This window comes from Catharus ustulatus, chromosome 3 (assembly GCF_009819885.2).
Source record: "Catharus ustulatus isolate bCatUst1 chromosome 3, bCatUst1.pri.v2, whole genome shotgun sequence".
Classification (NCBI taxonomy): Eukaryota; Metazoa; Chordata; class Aves; order Passeriformes; family Turdidae; genus Catharus; species Catharus ustulatus.
The window spans coordinates 717,656-744,052 of record NC_046223.1 but is presented as its reverse complement, the minus strand read 5'-3'; the positions used below and the strand labels follow the sequence as shown (position 1 = coordinate 744,052).

The window sequence follows — 26,397 nt, the reverse complement described above, 5'->3', positions numbered from 1 at the left end:
TGCCAGCCTTTTTCCCTACAGCCAAATGTTCTGGCCCTTTGGCTGGGTTAAGAAGTAAAAAGGGCTCTTAACTACCGCTGTCCAAGCATTTCTCACCCACTTCGCAGTTAAATTCCAGGTACTTTCTTCTATAGAAAAGAGCTTAGAATCTTGTCTCCTACAAGCTTAATAGCGGTGTTGTGTGCAAGAGAAGAAGTTTTCCTGGTAGTTAAACAAAGGGCTGTTTCTCTGAGGAATGAACACAACAAATGTCAAGTAGGGAAAGTTGTACGGAATTGTCCCCACGCACAGCCATAACGGGACTTGTTACGTGTGCCCCTAAGGCACGCTTTCACATTTATTCCAGAAATAAACACCCAGGAGCACCATGCGATGACTGTCCTCTCCGGCAGGCAACAACAGAAGGATGCTGTCCTTCCCCAGAAGCGCTGCTATTCCAAGGATGCTGTCGTCTCTTCCCGCACTGTATTCCAAGGATGCCGCCCTTCCCGAGCCCCGAGCCCGGCACCGCCTCCCGCTTCCGCCGCCGCGGGGGCGGGACCGGCCCCGTTAAAGGCGGCGGGGCCGGGGAGGCGCCGCGATCGCCCGCGCCATGGCCGAGGCGGCGGCGCAGGTAGCGCCTCGTCCCGGGGTCCTTCTTCCCCTGCTCCTTCTTCCCCTGGCTCTGCGATTTCCCCGAAGCTCCTCACACGCTGTCTCGTGTTCCCCCCAGGATCTCCTGCTGGCAGCGGCGTTTGTCTCCGATGCGCAGTACAACAGGAATATTCCTTTCAAGACCTCTCCCGAGGCGGTCAGGTAAGGAGGGATGCGCCCCCTCGCTCCAAACGCACCTGTGGAGAGCTGAACACATCCGTGGGCAAACAGCAACAGCCGGAAAAATCGGGAGTGTTAGCGCTCCTCAAGGGTGAATGGGTGTGGTGCCAAAAACTGGGCTTAAGCTCAGCCCATCTGTATGTTGAGGATGGGTAATGGCATAAAAAAGTTGTGGTTTGCTGGAGAGGAGAAAATAAAACTCACATAAAGTCTTCCAAGCCTCTGTGGGAACAAAAGGGTTTGGGAGGCTGGGTCAGCCCTCAGCTGCTGGAGCAAGGGTGCATAGTTAAATATTCCTTGTTTACTGTAATCAATATATTATGTAATAAATATTCTGTTATTTAACCCTGTTCTGCCAGACAGCATCAGCTCCGAGGCTGATTTGGAAACAAATTGCCAAATTCCTCGCTGGCAAAGATGTTTGTTTGGGACAGCAAGTGCTGTTCTTCCAGGACACATTTGGGGACGTGCCCTGTAGCCTTTGTTTGTGGTGCCTGTGCCTTCTTCCCCCAGGCTCTATCGCCTCTACAACCACTGGGTGATGCGAAGAGCCACCTACTTCTTCATCTTCCTCAACCTGTCCCTTGCCCTGTTTGAGGAGCCTGCTGTGTATCCACTGCCCTTCCTGGTGAGTTTGTGCTGTAGGAGCAGCACATGGAGCTGCTGGAGCCAGCGAGGGCTGCTTGCTTCAGAGGGCTTTGTCAGAGGTGCCAAGAGGCTGTGGATGGGGATGTTTTCATGGATATCTTTGGTCCTCTGCTCTGGTGAGACCCAGCCTGGAGTCTCCAGCACAGGAAGGACATGGAAAGTTGGAGTGGGTCCAGAGGAGGCCACCAAGTTGATCAGAGGGATGGAACAGCTCTGCTGTGAGGAGGAGCTGGGAGAATTGGGGTTGTTCAGCCTGGGGAAGCTTCAGAGTCACCCAGTTGGATCTTTCAGACCTTGAAATGGCCACCAAGAAAGACTGTTTCCAAGGGCCTGGAGTGCCAGGACAAGGGAGAGTGGCTTCCCACTGCCACAGGGCAGGGATTAGATGGGATTTTGGAAAGAAATTGTCTCCTGTGAGGGTGGTGAAGCCCAGGCACAGGATGCCCAGAGAAGCTGTGGTTGCCCCATTTCTGGAAGTGTTCCAGGCCAGGTTGGACAGGGCTGGGAGCAACCTGGGGTAGTGAAAGGTGTCCCTGCCCATGGCAGGGTGTGGAATAGGATCATCTTTAAGGTCCCCTTCAACCCAGATGATTCTGTGATTTTAAAATTCTGTGATCTGTTTGAAATGGGGACAAAAAAGGCACAGGAGCTGGCCAGGGACTGTAGGAGCCATTGTGGCTACCAGCAGTGGCCCATGTGACTGTGGACAACTTCATGTTGCTGTTCTCCATCTCAGAGACCAGTTCCAGCCTTCTCTGGGACTCAAGTCCAGTCCTCATGTGTGAAAGCAGAAGCCAAGTTTTACTTTAGGCCAGGCTTTTCTGCAGCCTTTATTTGTCCTGCACCAGTGCGATTGTGAAAGATTCACTCCTTGATTCCTAAGCAAACACAGACTTGCTGGCTCTGTGGCAGGGAATTCCACAAAAGGAAGCCTGAGAATACAGCTCTGCCTGTTTTTTATGGTGCAAAAAGGAGCATTGCAGCTGCTGGTCGTGCTGGCTGAGCCCTGCTCTCTCTGCAGGCCACCTCAGTGCTGGAGGTGCTGTGCCTCCTGGTGTTCCTCGGCAGGCTGATCCACTTTGCCAAAGTCACCCTGCACAACGTCTTCTGGAAGGACACCAAGAACATCTGCATCGTGGTGGCAATCCTGGTGAGCTGGGCTCAGGGGAGGTTTGGTTTTTCCCCTCCTGTTGCTGTCCTGGGATCCCAGACCTGGCATCCATGAGCCAAGGCCAAGCCAGCTCTCACAAACCTGTTGGATGCACCTCTCCTGTATCAGTGAACGCTTTTTGCTGTCCAGACACATTCCAGCACTGATTCTGGGAGCTTTCCCTCTTTCCCTGCAGTTATCCCTGACAGACCTGGCTGTGTATGGGGTCCTCAGGCTGTATGGTGTGAGGAGCATCCGATGGTCCAGGATTGTGAGGCCAGTCTTCCTCATCAACTTTGCAGAGAGTCGCCAGGTAAGGAAAAAGCCTGGTGGGATGTGCAGGGCCCTGGTTTTTGCACAATCCAGGGGATTTAGCAGAAAGGTTTTAAGGCAGAATTTAGGGTTCTGTGAGAGAAGGTTTTGTTCCAGAAGTGGCCTGAAGCAGTAATTTGAGGTGGGCAGAAGGGTGGATTCACACAGTACCACAGGAAAAGCCCAGTGTTTCTCCAGGTTACTGATTTCTGGAAGTCTCCTGGGTAAACAAGTGTCATGCTGTTCTCAAGCCTGTAGTCCAGATTTGGACTCTGATTCCTCTCAGCACGGAGAGATCTTTGTCCTGCTGCCCAAGACTGGTCTGGTCCTGACTAACAAATGAATAAACTGTGCTGAGGAGGCCTGGTGGGAGGGAGCACCTCAACATTTGGGCTCACAGCATGTGTTCTGTGGCCTGGAGTGGTGGATTTGTGTCCCTGACTGATTCCCTGCAGCAAGAACATCTCAGCAGTGCCCTGGGGCCCTCTGTCCCTTGGCTCACTGTGTTTGTAGCTGGGGCCTTTCCTTGTAGGATCCCCCTGGAGAACAAGGAGGAAAGGACTCTTGCAGCCCAGCTGAGGGGTTTGATGGAGGTGGGATGGTGAGGGGAACAAGGGGAGGGGGCCAGGCTGCCTCTGAACCCTCCCCTTGTCCCCGGCAGATCCGGAGGGCCTTCCGCAGCATCCGCAACACGCTGCCGGAGATCACCTACGTCTTCCTGCTCTTCATGTTCAGCCTCCTCATGTTCTCCCTCATGGCCTTGAAGCTCTTTGGAGAGAGGTGTGGGTGCTTTCTGTGCTCCTGGGCAGACTCCAAACAGTTCCTAGGGAATGCAAGCACTGCTGATAGGCACAGCTCCTGTTGTTGTGATCCCAGTGCTTAACTCCAGGCTGTTTTCCTCCTAGGAATCTCCAGACAGCAGAAGGCTTGCCCTACTTCAGAAACTACCTGGAGATTGTGTTTGACCTCTACGTGCTGGTGACGACAGCAAACAGCCCAGATGTCATGTACAGATGATCAAATCTTTCTCTCATAATGTTCTCAGGGCTCTCTGTGCAGCCTCTAACTTGCACAGCAGAGCTAAAATTGTGTGGGTGTGTTGGGCTTTTCATCCCTCTCTCTTCTGGGTTCCCATTGCAGTTTGTGCTGGCAAGAGTAGGACAGGGAGGGATGGCTGGGTCATCTGTGTGCTTGGAAATATCTTGAGCACAACTGGGATGGTACAGGGCCCTTGGGAATTTAAACTGAGAAATAAAATGCTGCTCGTCCTAGAGCAAGTGGAAAAGCAGAGCTGAGTGCAGCAAGGGTGTGAGGCCAAAAAATAGGCATTGCCTCATGTCTGCTCTTAAATTTGGCCACACTGGCAGAGATTTCATCTCTGTGCTGTCTCCTGCACCCCTTCAGTCAGGGCCTGACAAACCAGGATGAAAACCCAGCAGGAGAAAAGTGTTCTCTTGCTGAACGAATGCAGCTTTTAGCTTTTATCTGACAAGTTTGATCTGGGAGGCCCTTGGGAATCCCTGTGGGAGTCTGTTTTCTCATGGCCTCACTTTCCCTGTGTGTCAGTCTGGCGAGCAGCAATCCCTCTCCCCTTCTGTAGGATGCCAGCGTTTGACTTCAGCTCCTGGTACGCCCTGTTCTTCATCGCCTTCGTCATCGTCAACACTTACATCTTCATGTCCCTCTTCCTGGCTGTGGTCTACAACAACTACAAAAAACACCTGAAGGTAATGCCTGGAGGGGCTTCTGACCAGTGGATTCCTGCTGCTCTCTGTCAGGAACCTCAGGCTTTCCATTGGAGAGCTTTGGGAAGGGGAAACAGCTTCTTGCCTTTGGTGCTCTGCAAATGACAAGCACAGACTCACTTTCCATATCATGGGGTTTGTTGGCACTGAATTAAATATTCTGTGGTGTTCCCAACAGATAAGAAGCACATTCTGCATTATCTTGGAGGCTTAGTCCTAGCTCAGGAATGATGTCCCCATGCAGGGAGCTGTTTTTGCACAGCATCTTTGCGTGTGCTTTTAGAGCAAGGGAGCTGGAAATGGGAGGTCTGAGTAAATCAGAATTTTTGTTCTACCCAAACTATGATCAAAGGGGGAGAGCTGGGAATTCCTGGGTGTTCCCATGAAGGGGTTGGATCTTTCCCAGGAAGCAGAGTGCTGGATGTCCCTCTGCTCACAGCCGTGTGCAGGAGAGGATCCCCACCCTGCTCTCAGCAGGATTCACTTGTGGATGGGAGGCATGTGTGGACACATCCTCTTTGCTTCTGTGGCCATGCAGATCCCGTGGTCTCTGTCACCTCCTTCCTGTCTGGCACTACCCTTTGTCTTTCCTTCCGGTTTCTCTATGCTGTCCCAGCATCCAGCAATCTGCTGATCCTTCCAGAGCTCTGTGTGGAGAGCCCACAGCTGCCTGTGAAACACCATTCCTCACCCCTCCCACACACTAGCTGTGCTGTGCTTTGTGTCCAGTGTCACTCCCCTGGGTCTCTCCTTGCATCTGTGCTGTGGAAATGAGTTTGTTTGTTAAAAAAAGGGGGAAGGGCACCTGGAGCCGCCTGACTCCCGGCGCTCTCTCTAGAACGAGATCCGTAAACTCGCCTACATGAAACGCCGCAAGATGGTCGAGGCCTTCAACCTCCTGAAGGAGCAGGAGGGAGAGCAGTTCGTGGTGAAGGAAGCCCAGTGGAAGCAGCTGGTCAAGCTGGTGGCTCCTGACACCAGCAGTTCCCACCGGGAGCTGCTGCTCCGCATCTCGGATGACGAGCAGAAAGGGTTCGTAGGTGAGCGCTGGGGGCTGGGGAGGAGCCTGATCCTTCAGGGGGTTGGAGTTGGGATTTTGGATCTCTAATGGCCCCAGAGGGACTCAGAATCACAGAGTCATTGAGGTTGGAAAAGACCTCCAAGACAGAATCCAGCCCAGAGTACTGAGTGCCACCAGTCATTCCTTGAGCGCTGCCAGGAATGGGGGCTCCAGGCTCCTTTTCCTGTTTCCCTTCAGATTCCTGGAGTCCTGGAAGGTTGTGAGTGGCCCTTTGTGGCCAAGCTCTCCATGGCCTGTGGGACCTCCTGCTCAGAGCAGAGGATGTGGAAAGCCTCCCTTGCTATCAGATGCAATGTGGCTCCCCACACAGTCCTCTGAGAGGGAATATCGGGAGAGATTGAACATTCTGTGGTGGTTGTTGGCCCATGGCTCCAACCAATAACCCAGGAGTGGGGTGGAGAAGCTGGTTGAATTCTAAGTTCAGCCTGTTGTGGTGGATACCACTGAGGACTGGCTTTGCTGGGAGCAGACACCGAGTCCAGATCCCAGGCTGGGATTTGCCTTTAGCAGGCACTGCTCCTTTGCCATGAGATCTGACACATGGCACCCTGCTGCAGACAAGAAGTCCTTCGTGCAGCTGGCAGACCTGCTCAACATCCAGGTGGTGACGCTGAGGATCCGCAGGCACCCCCTGGCGCGCTGGGCGCCGGCGCTGTACGGATCCGCGCCCAGCCGGCTCCTGCGCGGCGCCGTGAGGCACAGGTGGGTCTGGCAGGGGCACAGGTGGGTCTGGCAGGGGCACAGGGCTCACCTGGCCATGCTGACAGTGGCCAGGCCACTCTCAGGGGTGCCTTTGTGACTGTGGAGGAGCCAGCTCGCTGCCTGAGCCGGGCTTTGCTGACATCAGGCTGTGCTCTGTGTCTTGCCACATCAGATCTGCTCCTGCCTCAGCAGTTTCTGCTGCAGAGCTGCCTCATCAGCCTCCAAACCTTCCCAGAATCCCCATACAGCTGAGGTTCCTGTAATGGTTTTGGTTTACTGATTTGAAATTTTCCTGGATAGGATTAGGAGGAAGGCAAAAACATGCTGAGCTTTAAATGGTACAAAGAGAAACTTTATTACAAGAAAAAACCCTCAGAATAAAACTTTAGACTTCTTTTTTTTCCCTACACACTTTTTTTTCACACTGAAAACGTATAAAGCTAGTTAGCTCACCATTTCTAAAATAGTCTTTCACTAATTTCCTTGAAACAGGAAACTTCCCTCTTTAGTCTGTGGAGATAAAGACTTTACAAACCCCCACAGTTCCAAGGAACGTCTAGGGATGGGCTAGTGGAACCCCTCTGCTCCAAGCAAGGTCAGCCACAGCAGGGTACTCAGGGCTATCCTAGCTGGGTCTAGAGTATCCCCAGAGGATGGAGAGTCCATAATATCTCTGCAACCCCTTCCAGTGCTTGATCACCCCTGGTTAAAAAAAGAACAAAACAACCCAAGCAACTTTTGTTTAAGTGGAAGTTCCTGTATTTCAACTTGTGTCCTTTGCCTCTTGTGCTTCCCCTGGATATCACTGAGAAGAGCCTGGCTCCATCTTCCCTGCACCTTCCCATCAGGTATTTATGCCCAGGAGCTGCTCCTGACCCTTTCCCTGCCAGGCTGGAGCACCCCAGCTCTCCTAACACACCACCTTGCACTGTGCTGTCCTTCTGTCAGTTTTGTGACCCTTTCATGCACCAGCTCTGTGTGTTCAGGCCCCTCTTGTGCTGGGGAGCCCAGCTGAGCTCCCTCAGCACCTCCAAGTGTGGCCTCACCAGTACTGAAATCACTTCCCTGGACCTGTTAACCAAATTCTGTGTTGGACCTCAAGAACAAAACTGAACTCTTCAGTGACTCCCCAAAACTCTCAGGTTTGGGGAGAACTGATGGGTAAAGAATTTTTGAGAGAGGAGGCAAAGAGCTCCTGAAATAACTGTGACCTCCTTGGGAGCTGCAGACTGATCTCTCCTGGTTCTTGCAGGGCTTTTGTTTGGACTTATGATGCCATCATCCTGATAAATGCCATCTTCATTGCTCTGGATGAGGAGAGCCCCTACATTTCCTATGCAGAGTGGGTGTTCCTGGCTCTGTACATCATCGAGATCCTCCTGAAGGTCTACACTTACGAACCCAGGGAGTTCTTTGGCAAAACCCAGTTCTGGAACTGGTGAGTGGGCTGGAAGTTTGTGTGGGGTGTGCTGAGTGCTGTGCTCAGCTCCTCAGGCACTGAAAGGCTCCGAACTCCTGTGCCAGGACGTTGTGACAAAGCTGTCCCATGTGCCCATAGTCTGAGCTGACCCAGGAGCAGGGGTCACTCCTCGTTTAAACCCTGCTCCTGTCCCCCAAAATCTAACAGCAGTGCCTTCCCTCGTGCCAGGTTTGATACTCTCATCATCTTTGCTGCCCTGACTGCAACGATTCTCAATGCCACCCTCCAGTCCAGTAAGTGCAGCTTGAGCAGCCTGCATGCCTTGGGAATCTTGGTGTCCTCCCCAGCCTTGTGCCAGCACCTCAGGCTTGAGAGCCTTTGTGACCAGACAAGGAATTTCTGGAGGGTTTCTAAGAACTAACCCAGTCTTCCTCCTTTTTTCTATTTTTTTTTTAAGCTCCCTGTTCTAGTGTTTAACAAGGACACAATAATAACAAATGAAAGAATTTTATCTAAACACTTCCCTCCAGCTTTATTTTCACGATAAAAACATCTTTGTTCTTTTTTTTTCAGCCATGAAGTACAACAGCCAGCAGATCCTGGACATTGTGTTCATCCTGAGAGTCCTCAGGCTGATCAGGATTGTTGACAGCATTCAGAGGTGAGGAAGGAAGTGGGGTGGGAGATGGTTTTTGGGTTTGGTCTGTGCTGTGTGCCCAGCAGTGCTCATGGTCACCCTGCAATGCATCCCAGCCTCCCTGGGATGAGCCCAGTGGCTGCAGCCTCTCTGGAGGCTTTTTTGGGGAGATGTGGGGAGCATGTGGTGGCCAGGGAGTGACAATAACCAGCGTGGGCTCTCTGTAGGTTCCAGGTCATCATGAACACCCTGATCAACATCGTCCCGACCATGCTGACTTTTGGTGGGCTCACTCTGGTAAGAAATCCTGGTGTCCTGGCTCAAAGCACTCCAGTTTCATGGAAATGTGCCTTAAATCTCACACTCATGCTGTTTCCAAGGGGATAAATGCAATTCCCTGGATGGCAGGCCCTTTGGAACTGTAAGTGTCCGTTTGAATCGTGGCCATTGTGCAAGCAAAGGGTGCAGAGGGGCTGCATTCCTGCTTTTTCCTGGATCCTCCTTAGATCCATGGGGTGTTCTGGCAGCCTGGGCTTTGCATCAAAGAATCAAATAATGGTTTGGGCAAGAGGTTGAATGAAAAAACTGGATTTCAAGTGATTTCCTAAAATGAGCTGCTGTTATGATTTGGGAATATTTCCTATCTGTTGTTGGCTAATTATTGCTGCTTGGTGATTGCTGTTGGAGTCTGTGCTGCCCCCCAGCCCCTTGCTGTGCCTGTGGAAACTGGAAAACCTGCTGGGATGCTGAGCTTGCCCTGGGGCTTGCAGCTTGCTGGAGAAGCAGGTGATGGGCTTTCTCTTCCCAGGTTGTGTATTGTGTGTTTGCTATCATTGGCATGGAGCTGTTCCACGGGAAAATCCAGTACTTCCCAGCCAACTCCAATGCTCCTCACGCCCTGGAATGTGGGAATCCAGCTCTCAAGGATTCCCTGTTTGCCCGTGGGAGGTACTGCAAGAACAACTTCAATGATTTTGCTTCATCCTTCATCGTCCTCATGGAGCTCACCGTGGTCAACCAGTGGCACGATATCCCTTGTGGAGCACATTCCCAGCTGGATCCTTGGGGGAGGTTGGGTTGTTCTCAGATCCACGCTCTGCACAGGGACAGGGAGCAGGGATGGTCCCTCAGAGGGTTTTGTTGGGTTCCTGGTTCTTCCCTCAGCTCCTCCCTCCCTGTTTTCCCTTAACTCCCACTCCACTCTTTGCCAATGGATTTGCCAACGTGACGGTTCAGCCTGCCAAGCTCTACTTCATCGCCTTCCACATTGTCATGGTGATCATCATCGTCAAGTATGTTTTTTGGGATGATTTCCTCTGCTTTAGATGGAAAGGGGGATCTGCCCCTGCCAGGGCACTGCTGGTGGGATGTGTTTAGAGGGATCTGCTGCTCTGACCTGGAGGGGAAGGAGCACTGGGAAATGAGCCTGGGAATGCTGCATCAGTGCTGCTCATTGCTTCTTTCAGCATCTTCGTGTCGTTCATCTTGGAAGCTTTCTTTGTGGAGTACTCCCTGGAGAAGAGTGAGGTGGAAACTGCCATCGAGCAGAAAATCCAGGAGCTGGGAATGGGAGTTCAAGAGTAAGCCCCCCCAAATGTATCCATGCTGGATGTGGCACTGATGAGGGGAAACCACCCTCTGTGTCCAGGTGTGAGCTGACATTCCCCTTCCTTGTCACAAAGTTCTGGCTCATCTTCCTGGGAAATGGAGACTCATCTGCTGGTTTAGATTCCAGTAGAAGGCCACTGGTGTTGGCTTTGCTGCCTCCCATGTCTCTTCCAGCTGGGAATTCCAGCCCAGAGGACAGGAAATAACCCCCTGGCTGGTGCTTGTGCTGCCCCATCCCTGCAGGGCTCCCAGGGTGGGATGTGCCCCCTCCCTGGGGTAATTCCTGGCCCTTGCTGTGCAGGGATGAGCTCCAGCAGGAACAGCTCCTTGACAACATGGAGAGTGTGGAGCACGAGCTGGAGGGAGAAGGTGGAATGAAGGCACAGAGCAAAGGGCTGGTGTTCAAAATTGCCTCCAAACGTAAGTGTGACCCCCCAGGGTGTCCAGCCCAAGGTTCCCAGCTGTTCCTGGGGAAGATCCCAACCCCTGCTGCTCCCCTGGGGCTATAAAAGCTGCTGAAACCCACCTGGAGACTTTGGGACAGCTGTGGACGTTTGATGTTTGTTGTTTGTTTTTACTTCTGTAGCATCTTCTCCTCTCCCACCTCAGCCCTTCTGTGTTCCTTGTCTTCATTAACCTCCCTCTGGAGACACTGCCCTGGTGGCCGAGGTCCTGCTGTGCCAAGACTCCTGTTTTCCTTTCTCCTTCCTCCATGGGCTTTGCATTCCTGCTGCCTTGGATCACGGGGTGACTATATCCTCCTTTCCCTCCTTCTCCTGGCTTTCCTGCTGTACCTCAGGCTTCCATTGTATGGGAGTAGAAGGGCTTAAAGTCCCACATCTGTGAGAACTTAGGGAGATGGGGTGGAACAGCAGGGAGTGTGATTTGGGGAATTTTCTTGCCTCTTTTAAAATCCTTTAAAGTATCCAGAGGAGCACACCTGGCGCTTATAGAGCGTTTTTTTTGTCCCCCCAGGATACAGGACAGTGGATGCTCTGCTGCAGCGCATGTTTGAGGCAGAGATACCCCTGGAGGACGAAGGCCCTTCCTTTGAGGAGATCCTGAACTTGTCCCCCAGCTCGGCTGTTCCCAGGAGCCCGAGTTCCGAGAGCGCGGCGTGATGTGGGGATCAGGGACTGGAGCTGATTCCTGCTGCCCAGATGTTCCCTGGCTGCTCCCACACGTGGGGCACGGGTGGCACAGGGGGAACAAACAGCTTTGTCCTGACAAGGAGCTTTATTTCATGTAAAGGCTGGTGTAAACCTCTGGAACGCAGGGGGCGGTCGGAGTGTCCGGCTGTGCCCGGAGAGGGACGGCGCCGTGGGCGCTGTGCCATGGAATAACTCCTCAATAACTCCTCAATAACTCCTCCTTGTAACTGGAATTGTATCTCAGCACTTTTGTACGCAGCTCTGCACCGGTGTGTGCTGAATGGAGCGGCTCTTCAGCACAATAAATTCAGCAGTTTGGAAAAACGATGGAATGTTAATGTCGGGAGAGGGTTGTGGCTGCTCTGTAATAAGGTGCAGCGCTGGGAGGTTGGGAATGAGGATGGGGACAGGAGTGGGGTCGCTTCTCACTTTTAGGGCTCCACGTGCGCTCCCAGAATTTCCCATTCCCTTCCCCATCCCTCCTTTTAGCCCGGATTTTCCTTGGGGATGCGCACAGGGCGCCGTCCTGTGGCCGCGCCTGGAACTGCACCCGTGGGGAGGGCGGGGTTTCCCTTATGATTGACGGCGGCACCCACCAATGGGAAAGCGGGGCGGGGCCTAGGGCTGGCCAATGGGGAGGCGGCGCGCGGCCAGTTTGAATCGGCGGGAGCGGTTGGGGCGGGCGGGCATGGACGGGCCCGGGCGGTGAGCGGGGAGCGGGAAACGGGGATAAACCGGGATAACGGGGTGGGGAGCGGGATAACGGCATCGGGACAGGCAGCGGGGGGGTGCCCGCCGCCCACCCTCACGGTCCCGGCCTTTTCCCTGCAGGAATTATGAGGCTCAGATCCGGAACTACCGAGGGCCCGACCCGCTGGAGCCGTGGGACAGGTGAGCTCGGGACCGGTTTGGGTGTGGGCCCTTCCCGGGATCTGCCCCTTCCCTGCCCCATCCCTTCCCGGGATCTGCTCCTTCCCTTCCCAGGATCTGCCCCTTCCCTGCCCCATCCCTTCCCGGGATCTGCCCCTTCCCTTCCCGGGATCTGCCCCTTCTCTGCTCCATCCCTTCCCGGGATCTGCCCCTTCCCTGCCCCATCCCTTCCCAGGATCTGCCCCTTCTCTGCCCCTTCCCTTCCCGGGATCTGCCCCTTCCCTTCCCGGGATCTGCTCCTTCCCTGCCCCATCCCTTCCCTGCCCCATCCCCTCCCAGGATCTGCCCCTTCCATGCCCCATCCCTTCCCAGGATCTGCCCCTTCCCTTCCCGGGATCTGCTCCTTCCCTGCCCCATCCCTTCCCTGCCCCATCCCTTCCCGGGATCTGCTCCTTCCCTGCCCCATCCCTTCCCTGCCCCATCCCTTCCCGGGATCTGCTCCTTCCCTGCCCCTTCCCTTCCCGGGATCTGCTCCTTCCCTGCCCCATCCCCTCCCGGGATCTGCCCCTTCCCTGCCCCATCCCCTCCCGGGATCTGCCCCTTCCCTGCCCCATCCCTTCCCAGGATCTGCCCCTTCCCTGCCCCATCCCTTCCCAGGATCTGCCCCTTCCCTGCCCCATCCCTTCCCGGGATCTGCTCCATCCCTTCCCGGGATCTGCCCCTTCTCTGCTCCATCCCTTCCCGGGATCTGCCCCTTCCCTGCCCCATCCCTTCCCAGGATCTGCCCCTTCTCTGCCCCTTCCCTTCCCGGGATCTGCCCCTTCCCTTCCCGGGATCTGCTCCTTCCCTGCCCCATCCCTTCCCTGCCCCATCCCCTCCCAGGATCTGCCCCTTCCATGCCCCATCCCTTCCCAGGATCTGCCCCTTCCCTTCCCGGGATCTGCTCCTTCCCTGCCCCATCCCTTCCCGGGATCTGCTCCTTCCCTGCCCCATCCCTTCCCTGCCCCATCCCTTCCCGGGATCTGCTCCTTCCCTGCCCCTTCCCTTCCCGGGATCTGCTCCTTCCCTGCCCCATCCCCTCCCGGGATCTGCCCCTTCCCTGCCCCATCCCCTCCCGGGATCTGCCCCTTCCCTGCCCCATCCCTTCCCGGGATCGGTCCCTTCCCTGCCCCATCCCTTCCCGGGATCGGTCCCTTCCCTGCCCCATCCCTTCCCGGGATCTGCCCCTTCCCTGCCCCATCCCTTCCCAGGGTCTGCCCCTTCCCTGCCCCATCCCTTCCCAGGATCGGTCCCTTCCCTGCCCCATCCCTTCCCGGGATCTGCCCCATCCCTTCCCGGGATCTGCCCCTTCCCTGCCCCATCCCCTCCCGGGATCTGCCCCTTCCCATGCCGGAGCTGACCCGGGATGCTCGCAGGTACCTGCGGTGGGCAGAGGGATGTCTCCCTGCCCAGGAGAAGCAGAGCCGCTGGCCCGGGCTCCTGGAGGAGCTGGTGAAGGCGTTCGTGGGCGACAAGCGGTACCAGCAGGACCCGCGGTTTGTGAGCTACTGCCTCAAGCTGGTGCGTTCTTACGGGGGTTAAATTATTCACTTCTGGGACTGCAGACAGCTCGGGGAGCAGCAGGAGGCTTCAGCAATCCTGATCCTCTGCAGGGCAGTGGGTTCAGAAAAACTCAGAGAAATTTGCCTTGTCTTATCCTTAGAAAATCATACTTTCCTGTTATGGTAACTGATAAACTGTGTTTTGTTTGGAAGTGCTGATGGCTGGGTGCACTTGTGTCCTGCAGGCAGAGTTCATCTCCTCCCCTTGCCAGTACCTGGAGTACCTGCACGGGCAGGGAATCGGAGCCACCAGCTCGGATTTCTACCTGGCCTGGGCTCAGCTGCTGCTGAAGGAAGGAAACGTGCAGGGAGCAGGGGCTGTGCTCCAAAAGGGGCTCCTCAACCAGGCACAGCCCCGGGAGAGCCTGCAGCAGCTCCACTGGTAACCCCACTGCCTCTTCTACTCATTTACTCAGTGCTCATACTCACTCTTAATTAACCATGACTAGCATGTGCTTATTTTTGGTAAAGGGAGTTTTAAACTTAACAACATTTCTTTGCTGTTGAATGTTTATTGTGTGCTTTGGGATGTGCATTAAAAAAAAAAAATATCCCAGAGTGAAGCAAATCCTTGAGTTGAGTCTTGGAGTTAAGCATTTAATTCTGGGAAGCTAAATGTAAAAAAAAAAAATAAAATACTAAACAAATAGCCAGTTCTGTTCTCCTGCTGCCTCTTGAAGGTTCTTTTTAGTTTTGCAGCTGTGAGATGTCCACATACAGTAAAATTCCTGCTTTTCAGTGTTAATTTCATGGCATGATTGTACAATCCAAGATTGCTGGAGGGTGGGGAAGGGTGAGGGACAGGTGATCCCATGGTAATAACTGGGGTTTTTTTGCAATTTAGGTCCCTGCAGAGTTATGATCCTCGGAATCCCCCTTTGCAAGGTGAGGATGGAGAGTCCTGTTTGATCTGTAGCTCCACAAAATTATTTTTTTTACCTCAACAAGTGAGTTTTGTCACTGAAGGAAACAAATTCCTTGTAAGAGCTACTTTATTTTCCCTCTCTACATGAAAAATTCTTCAGGGAAGTGTATTCAAACCAAGTTATTAATTTTCCAGTGCTTCAAGTTAATCAAAACTCACAAAAGAGCAAACAATTTTTCCTCATTAATGAGCAGAAAATAGTTACATTATATCTTCTGTCCCAGATGCTCCTGCTGTAAAACCACTTCAGACCTCCCATGCTGCAAATCAGATGGCTCCTCCAAAAGGTGTTTCAAGTCCTAATCCCTGCAAAAATCAGGTAAATGATGAATTATTTGGGGAAGGTTGGCTGAATAAGGGTGGAGTGACTGCATCTGGTGTATCTCAAAACTGACACTGAGATGGTATTGCTGCTGTTTGTATCACATCTCCATAGGATTGTCTCATCTGGGAAGCACTGGGACACACTCAGTGGCCTGACATTCCCAGAATCACAGGGATAACGTTAGCAGTGGATTCTGTGCCAGCTTGAATTAATTTCATTTCATTTTTTGTGTTTTATTTCCCTGCTGTAGGGCCTGGATGCTGCTGATTCTCAATGCTGTGGTGCTGCAAAAGAAGTGTAAGTGTTTGGGTGGTGCTGTTGAGCTCCCAAAAGGAGCTGTGTCCTGGGATAAATCCCCCAACCCTGGCCCTTTTTTTCCTTTTCCCTCCCAGGAATTATGTGACCTACATCTCCAAGTCCGAGGTGGTGCCCAAGGCGGCGCCCGGCGCCGCGGGCGTGGAGCAGGTCCCCATGTACGACAAGAACCTGCTCCTGTGCCAGGGCTCTGAGCTCTCCTTCGAGGAGCTGAGGGCCAGGAGATACTTCAGGAAAGATGAGCTCCTCAGGAGGCAGCAGGCACTGGGTATCCTCCTTTTTTTCCAGCTTTCCAAGTGGCTCTTTCCTGGTTAAGCTCATCCCTTGGGCTCCTCTTTCCAGTGCCACAATCTGTGGTGTCTCTCCTGAGGAGACAGGAGCCACCAGCATGGCATCCAGAGCACATTTATTCATTTAATATCATTCTTTAATCCTTAGAGGAAGAAAAGAAGGACTCCATGAGGAAAAAGGAATCGGCATTCCTGGAACTGAAAGCCCTGCAGCAGAAGCTGGACCAGCTCACCCAGCTCTCCAGAAGCCTGGAGGAAGCAAGACTGGAACCAGCAGCTGAGCCAAGCCACAGGGTGGTGAGTGGGCTCTGGGAGGGACAGGAATGCTCTGCCTGGGCTTATCCCACAAAATCCAGCCATGCTGTAGGAAGCAGGGCTGGTTGTTAACCCAACGTGGAGGCTGAGGCTGCAATACCCAGTGTGGAAACCTGGCACAACACCCAGATTGGAAATGTTTTTGCTTCTCCACAGTTTAGTCTGAGATGTAGCTAGAAGTCCTCTGGGGTTCTGGGTATGTGGAACTGATAGGAAAAGTGGGAATGGCTGTACTGGGGGGAACCTAAAGGTTCTGTTCCATTCTGCTCCTGTGGAGCTGGTAGAGAAAATGGGAATGGCTGTTTGGGGGGGAAGCTGGGTGTCACAGAGCACTTCTCATCCCTAAAGGTGCCCCAGCCTGTGAGGCCCAGCACATCTCACACCCCAGGGAACTGGATGGCTCCTGCTCCAGGGCTGGATGTGCCAAAGTGCCAAGCTCTGGTGCCTGAGCAGCCCCAGCTCCAGGCACCAGCAGTGCCTGCTCCCAGGCTGCAGCCAGCGAAGCCCCTCGGTGACCACATCCCAGCAGCCTCCCCCTGGGGAGCAGCAGAGGAGAAGAACCCAGCTGGAGCTCGGGCAGAGCTTGGGGAGCTCCAGAACACCTTGCTGCACCCTCCCTTCAGTGCTGCTCCAGCTCAGGAACAGGCTCATCCCAACCCAGCTGTGCCTCGGCGTGCAGAACTGTGAGTGTGAGCTCCTGCACTTGTGTCCTCAGGGTGCACACTGAGAGCTAGCTGAAAATAATCCTTTCTTCCCCTTCTGGAAAAAAAAAAACTGACCTGAAACTGCTGCTTATTAAACTTAGGTCAAACTTGGTCCTCATGGCCATGTTTAATTCCTTCTACCCCATGGTTTAATTGCACTAAGAGGAAATTCAGTGTGTAATGCTTGCCTGGAATAAACCCCAGGGATCTGCAGATCCCACTCCAAGGTCTCCAGAGAAAGATTAAAAGTGCAGCTATTTCCCTCCTGCGCTTTTGCTTTTGTGGGAATTGGCCACAAAATGAGGGGGGCTGAGGGAGAAACCCAGGCTGGCACAGCAGGGTTTGGCTTGGCCAAGATGGGAACAATATTCACTCATTCTAGAATTCCTTGGAGGCAAACTGTGTCCAAGGAGAGGTTTTAATGCATTTTAACCTTTTTAAAGGACTCTGCTGCCTCCCAGGTTATTGGCAGCTGTAGGAGAAGCTTTCCAGGGTGATCTTTAGTAAAGGACCTCTCACTTCATTGGAATAGGGATTGAAATGGGATTTAGAAGGCTTTTATTCCAAGCTAATGTTGTGACTCTCTCCTGAAGGTCCCCTAACAAGAGATCCACTGGATTAACTCCTGCTGTGGATGTGAGGGAAGGTAAGGAACCTCTGCATGGAGACTGATGCCACTGGTGTGGCTGCTCCCAGCTGGGAATCATTAATTGTGGACAGCAGCTCCAACCCTGGCAAAGCTTCTTGACTTCCCAGCCTCCATCCCTGCATGTGTGAGCAGGGTCTCTCATCCCTCCCATGGAACATGGATCCAGTCCCTGTTCCTGTGTTCTGAGCAGTTCCCTTTGGAGCACGGTGGGGAATCGCTGCTTCCTGCTTCACCTTCTGTGCCAGGACAGAGCATTCCTGGGAACTGCAGATCCATTCCATCCAGCTGTCCCAGGTCCCTCTTGCCCTCCAGGGCAGCCTCCCTTGGGAATCTGCCCCACAAATCTCTGAACAAGCCAAAATCCCTTCCCCAAATTCTGCGTCGCTGCCGCTCCTTTTGTTTACTTCCCTCACTAACGTTTTGCTGGAATGCTCATAAACAATCCCAGGCTCCTTCAGGAATGATCTTGCTGTTGTGTTTTCCAGCCTCCAGAGTTGGGAATTCCTCCTTTGCCTGTGGAAATGCTTCCCAAGCCACCCCCAACACCTCTCTGGGAGGAGCAGTGGGGACAACAACACCCTTCAAGGTGCAGCCATCGCCCACGGTCCACACAAAGGAAGCCTTGGGTAAGGTCTGCAATAAAGTTTTCCTTCCCCTGGAGTCCTGGAAATGTTAGTGGAGCCTTTTCACTCAGGGATGGGCATGTGCACCAGTCAAGGAGGAAAATAACATGAAATCATTCCTTGTCTGTTGGTGTCTGGGTGACCCAAAACCTCTGAGCAGAAATTGGTGTTCTAACAACACCCCAGCAGCCACATCCCATCCATTCCTGCATCAATCACTGCTAGGCTTCTTTGGGAGTGCTGTCTGAGCTGCCTTTTCAGGGAATCCTGTTTGGGAGGTGAAAACCTAAACCACATCAATTTGGAAGTTCACAGCCAGCTCTGCTTGATGCTGAGCTGAATGAAAATGAAAAAAATAAACCTAAAAAGCCAGTGGTATTAATTAGTCCTACAAACATCTAAGTTTTCCAGAAATCTGAGAAATTAAAGGAGAATTTGCTCTTAGGAAACTTGGAATCTACCCTTGGATAGGGAATATAAAGTGTGTGTTGGCCAAATTGGCCCTTCCTGTGTCTGATCAGTTGCCTGAGGTGTTTAAATCCGAAGAGGGAGGAATAATTGGTTATTGACTGCTGATAAATTAGAAGAATATTATTAATTAGCATTTAAGGCTGCTAGAGTCAATTGGCATTTAATTTGGCTACTACACAATGGAAGAACCTCTGAAAATTCCTTTTTCTGGGAGTGTTATTCCTTTATTACTTATCTCTTTTTTTTCTTTCTTTCTTAGGTGTTCTCATGGATATGTTCCAAACGCCCTTCTTGCCTGAGCCATCTCTCCTGGAGGACAGTGAGGAACAGTTTGAAGCCTTTTGCAGAAAAAGTGGTGTGTGCTCTTTACTTTCCCAGCCCTTGGAATTCCATCCTTTATTTCCCATTGCCACCTCCCATCTGTCCTTGCTGTGGAAGAGTTTGAGTCAGTCTGAAACCCAGGGGCTTTACCAGAGTGAGCAGAGAGAGATCACATCTGAGGTTGGGCTGGAAAAAATCCTCTTTCCAAGAGGTTGTAGGAAAGGTGATTGGAGTGGGAATTCTGCAGGTGCAGCTGGATGGAGCCCTGGAGAGGGGGGAGAAGGTGGCTGTGTAAATAATCTTTATTATTGGGTGAAGGTAACAGGGGTTATCTTTTCAGAGCCTGGTGGATGTTTGAAAACGAACATTGCTGTCCCTGTCACTCCTGCATTTGCCATCTTTGAGGATGAGGAGGAGAAGGAGAATGGCAGGTGAGGAGGGGAAAAGGAGCAGCTGAGCTCAGCTCCTTAAAAATCACAGAGAAAATGGATCCCATTCCATGGGACTTGGCTGTGGCAGCTGCCTGGAGTGGCATGAGAAAAGCAGGAGTTGCTGCTCTGGGATTGCACAACTTCCCTGTTTGGACAGTGCTTGGGAGGCTTCATTCTCTGGAGGATTTGGGGATAACTGAGCTGCTGCAGCTTCTGCAAGCTGCTGAAATGAGGCTCTTAAAATAAAATTAGAATTCAAGTTAAAACAAACCAACCTTTGTTGTGACTGGGAAAGCTCCTGGGGAAAAGCCTGCTCTAAATATTTTTTGGATCGTTTTTCAGGATCCCACAGCAGAGGAACAAACCAGAAGAGCCCAGAACTTTTGGAGAGCATCCCTTGACCAACTGTGCAGCAGAAGTGAGTGGTGATCCTGCAGGGATTAGCCTTGGAAGTGGGTTATGCAAGGATTAATAACCTCTGCTCTATCCCAATCCCACAATATTCCCAGGAATGATGCCCAGCTGCACATGGGATGAGCTTTATTGATTGCTGTTTGACAGAGAATTGATGGAGAACTCCTCACATGTGTGGAGTTGGCATCACATTTCCTCTTCCAGCAGCCACCTCACAGCTTCCATAGCCAAGGAGAAGCATGAAGCTTGGATAGAACAGATCCCTTCCCATGGGATTGGCTTTTCCAGGCTCTCACAGCAATTTCTGGTGGTCTGGCATTTTGCTTGTGGCCTTGACCATTACCAACAGTCAGACCTAGTCTAAAACTATGAAAACATGGATTTTAAATTTTTTTTTTTTCAGGGTGGTTTTGCTGGTTTAATTTTAAACCTGGATTTACTTTTTTTCCTGCCTAGGAAGAAACAGGCAGTGCAGAATTCCTGCGGGATGATTACACGGTGTGGAATGGCCCCTGCAGCAGCAAAGCCCTGGCTCCCAGTCCAGACAACACCAGGGATTTTGCCCGAGCTGCCCAGCTCATGTCCACACCCTTCAATTACCTGGCAGCTCCCTCCCAGCCCCCCTTGGAGGACAGAGGTAAAATAAGGAATGTTTTGAGTGGAAAAACATGGAATTTGGTGCCTGACAATTCCATTTCTGCCCAAATCCCAGCCAGGTGTGGCTCCCACTGCAGCCACTCCATTGCCTGTGGAGCAGCAGCTCATCACCTCTCCAAGGATTTTTAATACTCCAAATATTCCTGCTTTGGGGGAAATAAACATTGATTTGCTCCTGTTCTTGCTCCCTGTGTTCAGCCTCTAAGGAAAATTTGCCCCAAATGGATGTGGAATTCTCTGAAGAACTGCAGAGGCAGCCAAAGCTCAAGAAGTTAAGGTATGCTGCTCCAATGCAAGCTTGCCAAGGTTTTCCACTGTTTTTCCAGTCTGCCTGACACTCATCCCAACACTCTGGGGTAAATGGACCTGGGTTTGGTGACCATGCCCCAAAAACCCTTCCAAGATTTAAGTTCTGCCCCCTTGAAATTAAAAATTAACTGGCCAAAAATAATTCATAATATTTTGTTGAAATCTGCAGCACTGCTCTCCAGCACGTCCCAGAGAAGAGAGGGCTTCATGGAAGCATCCTGAAACAAGGGACTGGGATCCAGGGAATTGCTGCAGCTGCTTCCCAAGGACTGCATGAGCAGACAGCTTCAAGCAGAGCTGGACATCCCTCCTCCCTCGGGGTGGACAGGACAGCCTGGAATGGGAGACCTGCAGGTACACGGCATTCCCTGCTTCTCCTGCCTGGATTCCAGTGCTTTGTGCACTGCAGGGAGCAATGCCATGATTCCTGTAGGGATGGGTTGTACCTGGATTGAGCATTCTGGGCTCACTGAGGCTCAAACATCTTGGGGAACTCTGGATTTCTGGGAAGGTGCAAAAGCAGGAGTGTCCAAACCGAGGAATGCTTCTCGCATCCTTATCCCTCCTGGGGGCTTTAGGTTTTAAATTAGTGATGCTCATTCAAGCCCAAGCTTGTGTTACCTCCTTGGAATGACACCCAGAGCTTAAACACTTCCCTTTTTTCCATGAAGTCCTTGTTGAGAACCCCTGGGACAAGGAATTGATTGGCAAACTCTTGTCGGAGCTTCCGAAACCGCTGCGCACCTGCGCCAACTACTTTGAGTGGAAATCTCCTCTCCCACCCATCAGACTGAAGGCTCCACTCTCACTGGGTAAGAGCTCCTGCAAACCCTCATTTCTTGAGCCTTTTCCTAGGAAAGCTTCTCAGGAGTGTGTGGGAATTCAGCTTCCTTGTGTGTGTATCTTCAGATTATCTCGGCCTCAGGTTGGGAATGAGGCCTGGGGTTGGTTTGTTTGTCTTTTGCAGCATGAGCTTTTTGGATGAGGCATTTTTCCCAGTTTTCCCTGCAAACTGGGCCACAGCTCTCCAGCTTTGTGTGGAACAGCAGCGGGCCCATGTCAACAAAAGCTGTAGGACAGGGATTGCAACATCCCTGTGGGACTTAAACATTAGTGTTTACTTTTCAGGGCATGCCCTTTGGAATTTGACTGCTTCCAGGGGGTCAGGCAAAAATAGAAACACTGGGGTCGAGTGTGTGGCACGTCCAGCACTCCTGCTCTCTCCTGTTCCTAGCAGGAAGAGATTTGTAGGGAAAGATTTGATCTAGGATTTAATAATTCATATGGGCTGGTGCTTTTATCTTTTTTTTTTCCTCCTGTTTTTCCTCTGTGGAGTTGGCAAGCAGGAATTAATGTTAATCTTTTAAAGGTCCCAGCTCATTCCATGTGGACTGCTTGGTTGGGGAAGGAGCTTTTGCCCAAGTCTACCAAGCTTCCATCCTGGATGCCAGTAACCCTCGGAATAACCAGAAAGTGGTATTCAAGGTCAGTGGTGTTGGGGCAGTTCTTGAGTCTGACCCTCCCCCTGGGTGGATTCACACACATCTTTGGCTTTCCACGTCACATCTGCCTCTGGCACCTTTCTGTGAACCTGCCCTCCAGCATTCAGTCCTTCAGGGAATGCTAGAGCCCCTCTTTATCCCCTGAAGTGAAACTTTTTCAGGACAAAAAGTCAATTTTTCCTTTTTTTTGGAGCATCACAAGGAGTGTGTGGAATCGAAGTCTTGATTTGAGAGGATTAATCATGGAGTTTACTAACTGAGGTTAATCACTGTGAGGGTGGGGAGGTCCCTGGATCCCTGGAAGTGTTCAAGGCCAGGAGCAGCCTGGGATAGTGGAAGGTGTCCCAGGGAAGGGATGGAAGATGGAACTGGATCATCTTTCAGTTCCCTAGGACGAGTTCAAGAGGGAAGATGCCTGATCTTCCATTAAAAACCAACAACACAACCCAACCCATGAGGAACTCCAGCTTTTCCCATGACAATGCCTTTCTTTCTCCCAGGTCCAGAAACCTGCCAACCCTTGGGAGTTCTACATTGCAACCCAGCTGCTGGAGAGGCTGAGCCCCAGCGTGCGCCACCTCTACATCCACTTCTACTCGGCCCACTTCTTCCCCAACGGGAGCATTCTGGTGGGAGAGCTGCACAACTACGGAACGCTGCTCGTGAGTGCCACCAACTCCTGCCTTGGGGCGTTCCCTCCTCCATAATCACCTTCCTTTGGGATGTGTTGTTCCTTAATCCCTGCCCTGTGTGTGTCCCTGGCTTCCAGAATGCCATCAACATTTACAAGAAGCTCCCAGAGAAGGTGATGCCCCAAGCCCTTGTCGTCTACTTCGCCGTCAAAATCCTGCACATGGTGGAGGAGTTGCACGGCTGCAAAATCATCCACGGGGACATCAAGCCTGACAATTTCATCCTGGGAGAAAGGCAAGTGTCTCCTGTTGTCCCCAAGTGTCACCACAGAGGAGCCTGGGGATGCTCACGGGGTTGCTTCTTGTGGTTGAAGGTTCCTGGACAACGACACGTGTGACATCGACGGGCTCTGCCACGGCCTGACCCTCATTGACCTGGGCCAGAGCATCGACATGAAGCTCTTCCCTGAGGGAACAGCCTTCACTGCCAGGTGTGAAACATCTGGATTCCAGTGCGTGGAAATGCTGACAAACAAGCCCTGGAACTACCAGGTAAGGGACAGCCCGGAACGCCGGTGCTTCCTGCACTCCAGTTCTGGTGGAATTGGGCTCTACCAGCCTTGTGGCCTCTCCCCCTCCACGGGGTGTTCTCAGCTCGTTCCCAGCGCTCTGGGTGTGTTTTTTGACACAAAACTGGTGTGGTTTTGGTGCAGACAGACTACTTTGGGATCGCAGCCACCGTGTACTGCATGCTCTTCGGGACCTACATGCGCCTCAAGGACGACAACGGCGTCTGGAAGCCTGAGGGAACCTTCAGGAGGTGGGTGTCCAAAACATCCCCCAAATCCTACCTAGATTTCCTGAAAATCAGTACCTCACTGCTCTGAGGTCAGCTTCTGTCACAGCTTTTCTAGCTGGGAGATGAATGCAAATCAGTATTTAGCAGCTGGATTTGGTGCTTTTTCTTGATACTTTTTTTTGTGCTTTTTTGCAGGCTCGCCAACGCTGAGCTGTGGAAAGAGTTCTTTGAGAGCTTGCTGAACATTCCCAGCTGCCAGCAGCTGCCTTCCCTCAGAGCCCTGCGCCAGAAGCTCAGGGATTTGTTCTGCAGGTCCTACATGAAGGAAATCAAGTTCCTGCGGAACAGACTCGTCGTGCTGCTCATCGAGCACAAGCGCTCGCGGAAATAAGGGCTGAGTTTGCACAGTTTCCAAGGACTTGGGGTTTTATGGGTGTGGAGTCTTTTTTTTTAATAATAATTCAGTTTTAAGTAATAAATGGGTTCAGGGTTGACCTCAGCATATTTCTGTGCTTTTTGAGGGGGAAAATATGCTGAGTTGAGTTGTTAATTGGTTTAAGAGGCAGGGGGTGTGCTTGGATTGGGCTCTTCCTGCTCTACTTGTCCTTAGGAATTGCTAGGATGGAGGAAATGGAGGTGTGCAGGTCAGATTTAAGTTGGACAGGACTGAATCCACCCTTGGCACCTCCAGTTCTGGCCTTCCCCCACATCATTATCCAAGCTCAGGGGAAGCTCAGAAGACAAATGTCTCTTATTTGCCTGTAATGGCAGAATTTTGGGGAAAAAAAGCGTTCCTTTAAAAGGAATATTTCAGCAGCACAACCCCACCCCGAGGGAGGAGAGGGCATTAGTTTGATTTTTTTGCATCTCCCCACAGGAGGGAGACAACAGCCTTTCCTATTCTCCCTCCTTCTGCTTCAGGGGTGTTGTTGCTCTGCTGAAATGGTTCAGCTGGAGAGCCACGGTGAGCCTGGCACATCCTGGGATGGTCAGGAAGGGCTGGGATGTGCTGCTCCTCCTCAGGTTTGCTGTTCTGCCTGCAGCCGGGGCTCCTCTCCCTGCCCTGGTGGCAGAACCTCTGGGATTCCCCTTGGAAGCAGCCAGCTTCCCCTGGCACGTGGAAAAGCCTTGAGCTTTGATCCGGAGCAGCTGGTGCCTGACTCAGCTGGAGTGAGCTGCACCAGGAGGGAGATCAGCTGCAGCAACCTCGGAGCTGCTGGAAATATAAACATTTCATGCTGGGGGTGCCTTTTTTTGTTCCCTTTCTCCCCTTAGTTGCATTTTTTTTTACGAGCTGAGCCAGAGCCAGCTGTTCTCTGGCCAGGCCAAAAATCTCTGCCAGGCTCAAGTTTTTAGATCTATATTGTAAATTATATATTTTTAGTTCCTCATCTGATGCAGAGGGATACGTGGAGGAGCACTTTTCAGAGCATTAGGAGCACGATGGAGCTTTTAGCTGCAGCTTTGCCCCTTAATAAATGCTGTTATTTTACATTAAACACCTTCAAAAACAGCCCCTTGTCCCAGCCACCTGCTCCTGCCCTGTCCCACCATCATCCCATGGGAAGCAGGGAGGAGAAAGGTTAAACCCACCCCATGAAGGGTAAAAATGGGGTGATGAGGTGGGGTGCAGGCTCTGCTGTTGTTGATTTAAAGCAGGCTGTTCAAAAAGCCAGGATGAAGGCCAGGGCTCAGCTGGCAGGGTGATATTTCCTCGCTGGCTCCACGCCCCTGAAGATCTCGAGGTATCCCCAGAGTTGCCCTTTAGAGATAACTCATCTTGGGGCCTCCACCACCCACACGGAGAGGAGAGATTTCCTGGCGTGTGGGTGGGTGCCTCTGCCTCTTCTTCTGCAGAAAACCCAGGTTTACTCATTTTTTACCCTCTACCATCGAGCCTGGGCCCCCCCTGGGCTCTGGGGCTCTCCCTCAGCTCCTCCACCCCAGCACCACCAAGCCCTTTCTGCTGCCACCTCCCTGCAATTAATTATTATTATTAATTATTATTAATTATTAATTATGGCTTTGAAGGCAGTAACAAGGATAAAGTGTGAGGTTGCTGAAGTAATTAGTAAGGTGCAGTCCTGCTCCCCCTCCTTGGGGTCACCCACAGCACTGTCCCTTGTCCCAACAGGGACAATTCATAATTTGAAATATGCTGTAACAGGTCCCAGATTCAGTGGTGGCAGCAGGAATCCAAGTGCCACCCCCTGCCCAGCCCAGGGGCCACTCAGGTGACAACGGGGCCGTTCTTGTCACTTGATTCAGCACTGCTGTAGTGACATCTCCCAGAGAGGGTTTGGGGGTTTCGTTAACTAAAATATGCATTTATTTAACAAAACACCTGTTCTTATCTCCATCCAACCTTTGCTGCTCAGGCACCCCCACGCTGGTGACACAGGGCTCGATTTTGGGTTGGTGTTTGAAACTGGGAGCTGTGTAAAGGTCAGGCTCCAAGCCTGGCTCAGACACAGCCTCGTGCTTGAGGCTCAAACCTGATTTTATCTGGCAGCACGAGTGAAGTAACATTTCTCACCAGGGTTGGAGGAGAAGGAGAACAAGGTGTCGCTTTTTTCCGTTGGTGCTTTGTTCAGGTCACAGTGGGTTTGGTGAGCACCTGCTGGGCTCAGGGTGGGTTTTCCCTGGGGGTTTTCATGGCACTGTCAGGACTCTGCTCCCTCCAGCCAGGCCCCCTCTCCTCCCTGCTCCCTTCCCAGCGGCAGGGACCATTCCCTGCTGGGATCCGTGATCTGGGAGGTCTTTTCCAAGCTGAGTGATGCTGTGGTGGCACGGAGGGAAGGCCCTCTCCCTCTATGCCCACAGCACCAAAAATTAAGGACTTTTGCGATCGGCTTCAGTGCAAATTCCTCCGCAATGGCTCACGACAAGAGGAACGAGGACAACGTCGAAACGGATTTCTTCCAGGAGGCTGGAGCTGTGATTCACGGGGGGAAAATGCACTCGGTGCCCGTCCTGG

General features: G+C 52.2%; 3 protein-coding genes across 4 annotated transcripts; all 3 read left to right on the top strand.

The window, feature by feature from the left end:
* Positions 1 to 346: 346 nt before the first annotated feature.
* LOC116994493 (two pore calcium channel protein 2-like) lies at positions 347 to 11,585 on the top strand. Of its 2 annotated transcripts, XR_004417499.1 has the most exons (20): positions 347 to 613; positions 713 to 795; positions 1,327 to 1,441; positions 2,483 to 2,611; positions 2,808 to 2,924; positions 3,585 to 3,703; positions 3,829 to 3,930; positions 4,524 to 4,650; positions 5,507 to 5,708; positions 6,307 to 6,451; positions 7,704 to 7,889; positions 8,100 to 8,164; positions 8,445 to 8,532; positions 8,736 to 8,805; positions 9,317 to 9,536; positions 9,710 to 9,800; positions 9,975 to 10,088; positions 10,418 to 10,536; positions 10,703 to 10,863; positions 11,092 to 11,183. XR_004417499.1 is itself a non-coding variant. In XM_033056238.1 (19 exons), exons 1-19 carry the CDS (start codon positions 593 to 595, stop codon positions 11,235 to 11,237), a joined length of 2,259 nt encoding a protein of 752 aa, XP_032912129.1. In that variant the 5' UTR covers positions 347 to 592; the 3' UTR covers positions 11,238 to 11,585. The 2 variants fall into 2 exon arrangements, 1 of the variants encoding a protein (XP_032912129.1); XM_033056238.1 differs by lacking the exon at positions 10,703 to 10,863 and having other exon boundaries at positions 11,092 to 11,585.
* Positions 11,586 to 11,955: 370 nt separating this feature from the next.
* On the top strand, positions 11,956 to 16,635 carry LOC122149382 (mitotic checkpoint serine/threonine-protein kinase BUB1-like). The gene is made up of 10 exons (XM_042779149.1): positions 11,956 to 11,972; positions 12,045 to 12,158; positions 13,553 to 13,697; positions 13,924 to 14,120; positions 14,583 to 14,623; positions 14,888 to 14,982; positions 15,239 to 15,285; positions 15,381 to 15,571; positions 15,742 to 15,890; positions 16,624 to 16,635. Exons 1-10 carry the CDS (start codon positions 11,956 to 11,958, stop codon positions 16,633 to 16,635), a joined length of 1,008 nt encoding a protein of 335 aa, XP_042635083.1.
* Positions 16,636 to 19,974: 3,339 nt separating this feature from the next.
* On the top strand, positions 19,975 to 23,877 carry LOC116994670 (mitotic checkpoint serine/threonine-protein kinase BUB1). Its single transcript, XM_033056557.2, has 10 exons — positions 19,975 to 20,158; positions 20,377 to 20,455; positions 20,657 to 20,841; positions 21,159 to 21,299; positions 21,857 to 21,972; positions 22,490 to 22,651; positions 22,759 to 22,916; positions 22,996 to 23,173; positions 23,335 to 23,441; positions 23,616 to 23,877. The coding sequence occupies exons 1-10, from the start codon at positions 20,101 to 20,103 to the stop codon at positions 23,809 to 23,811; spliced, it is 1,380 nt and encodes a 459-aa protein (XP_032912448.2). The 5' UTR covers positions 19,975 to 20,100; the 3' UTR covers positions 23,812 to 23,877.
* The last annotated feature ends 2,520 nt before the right edge of the window (positions 23,878 to 26,397 follow it).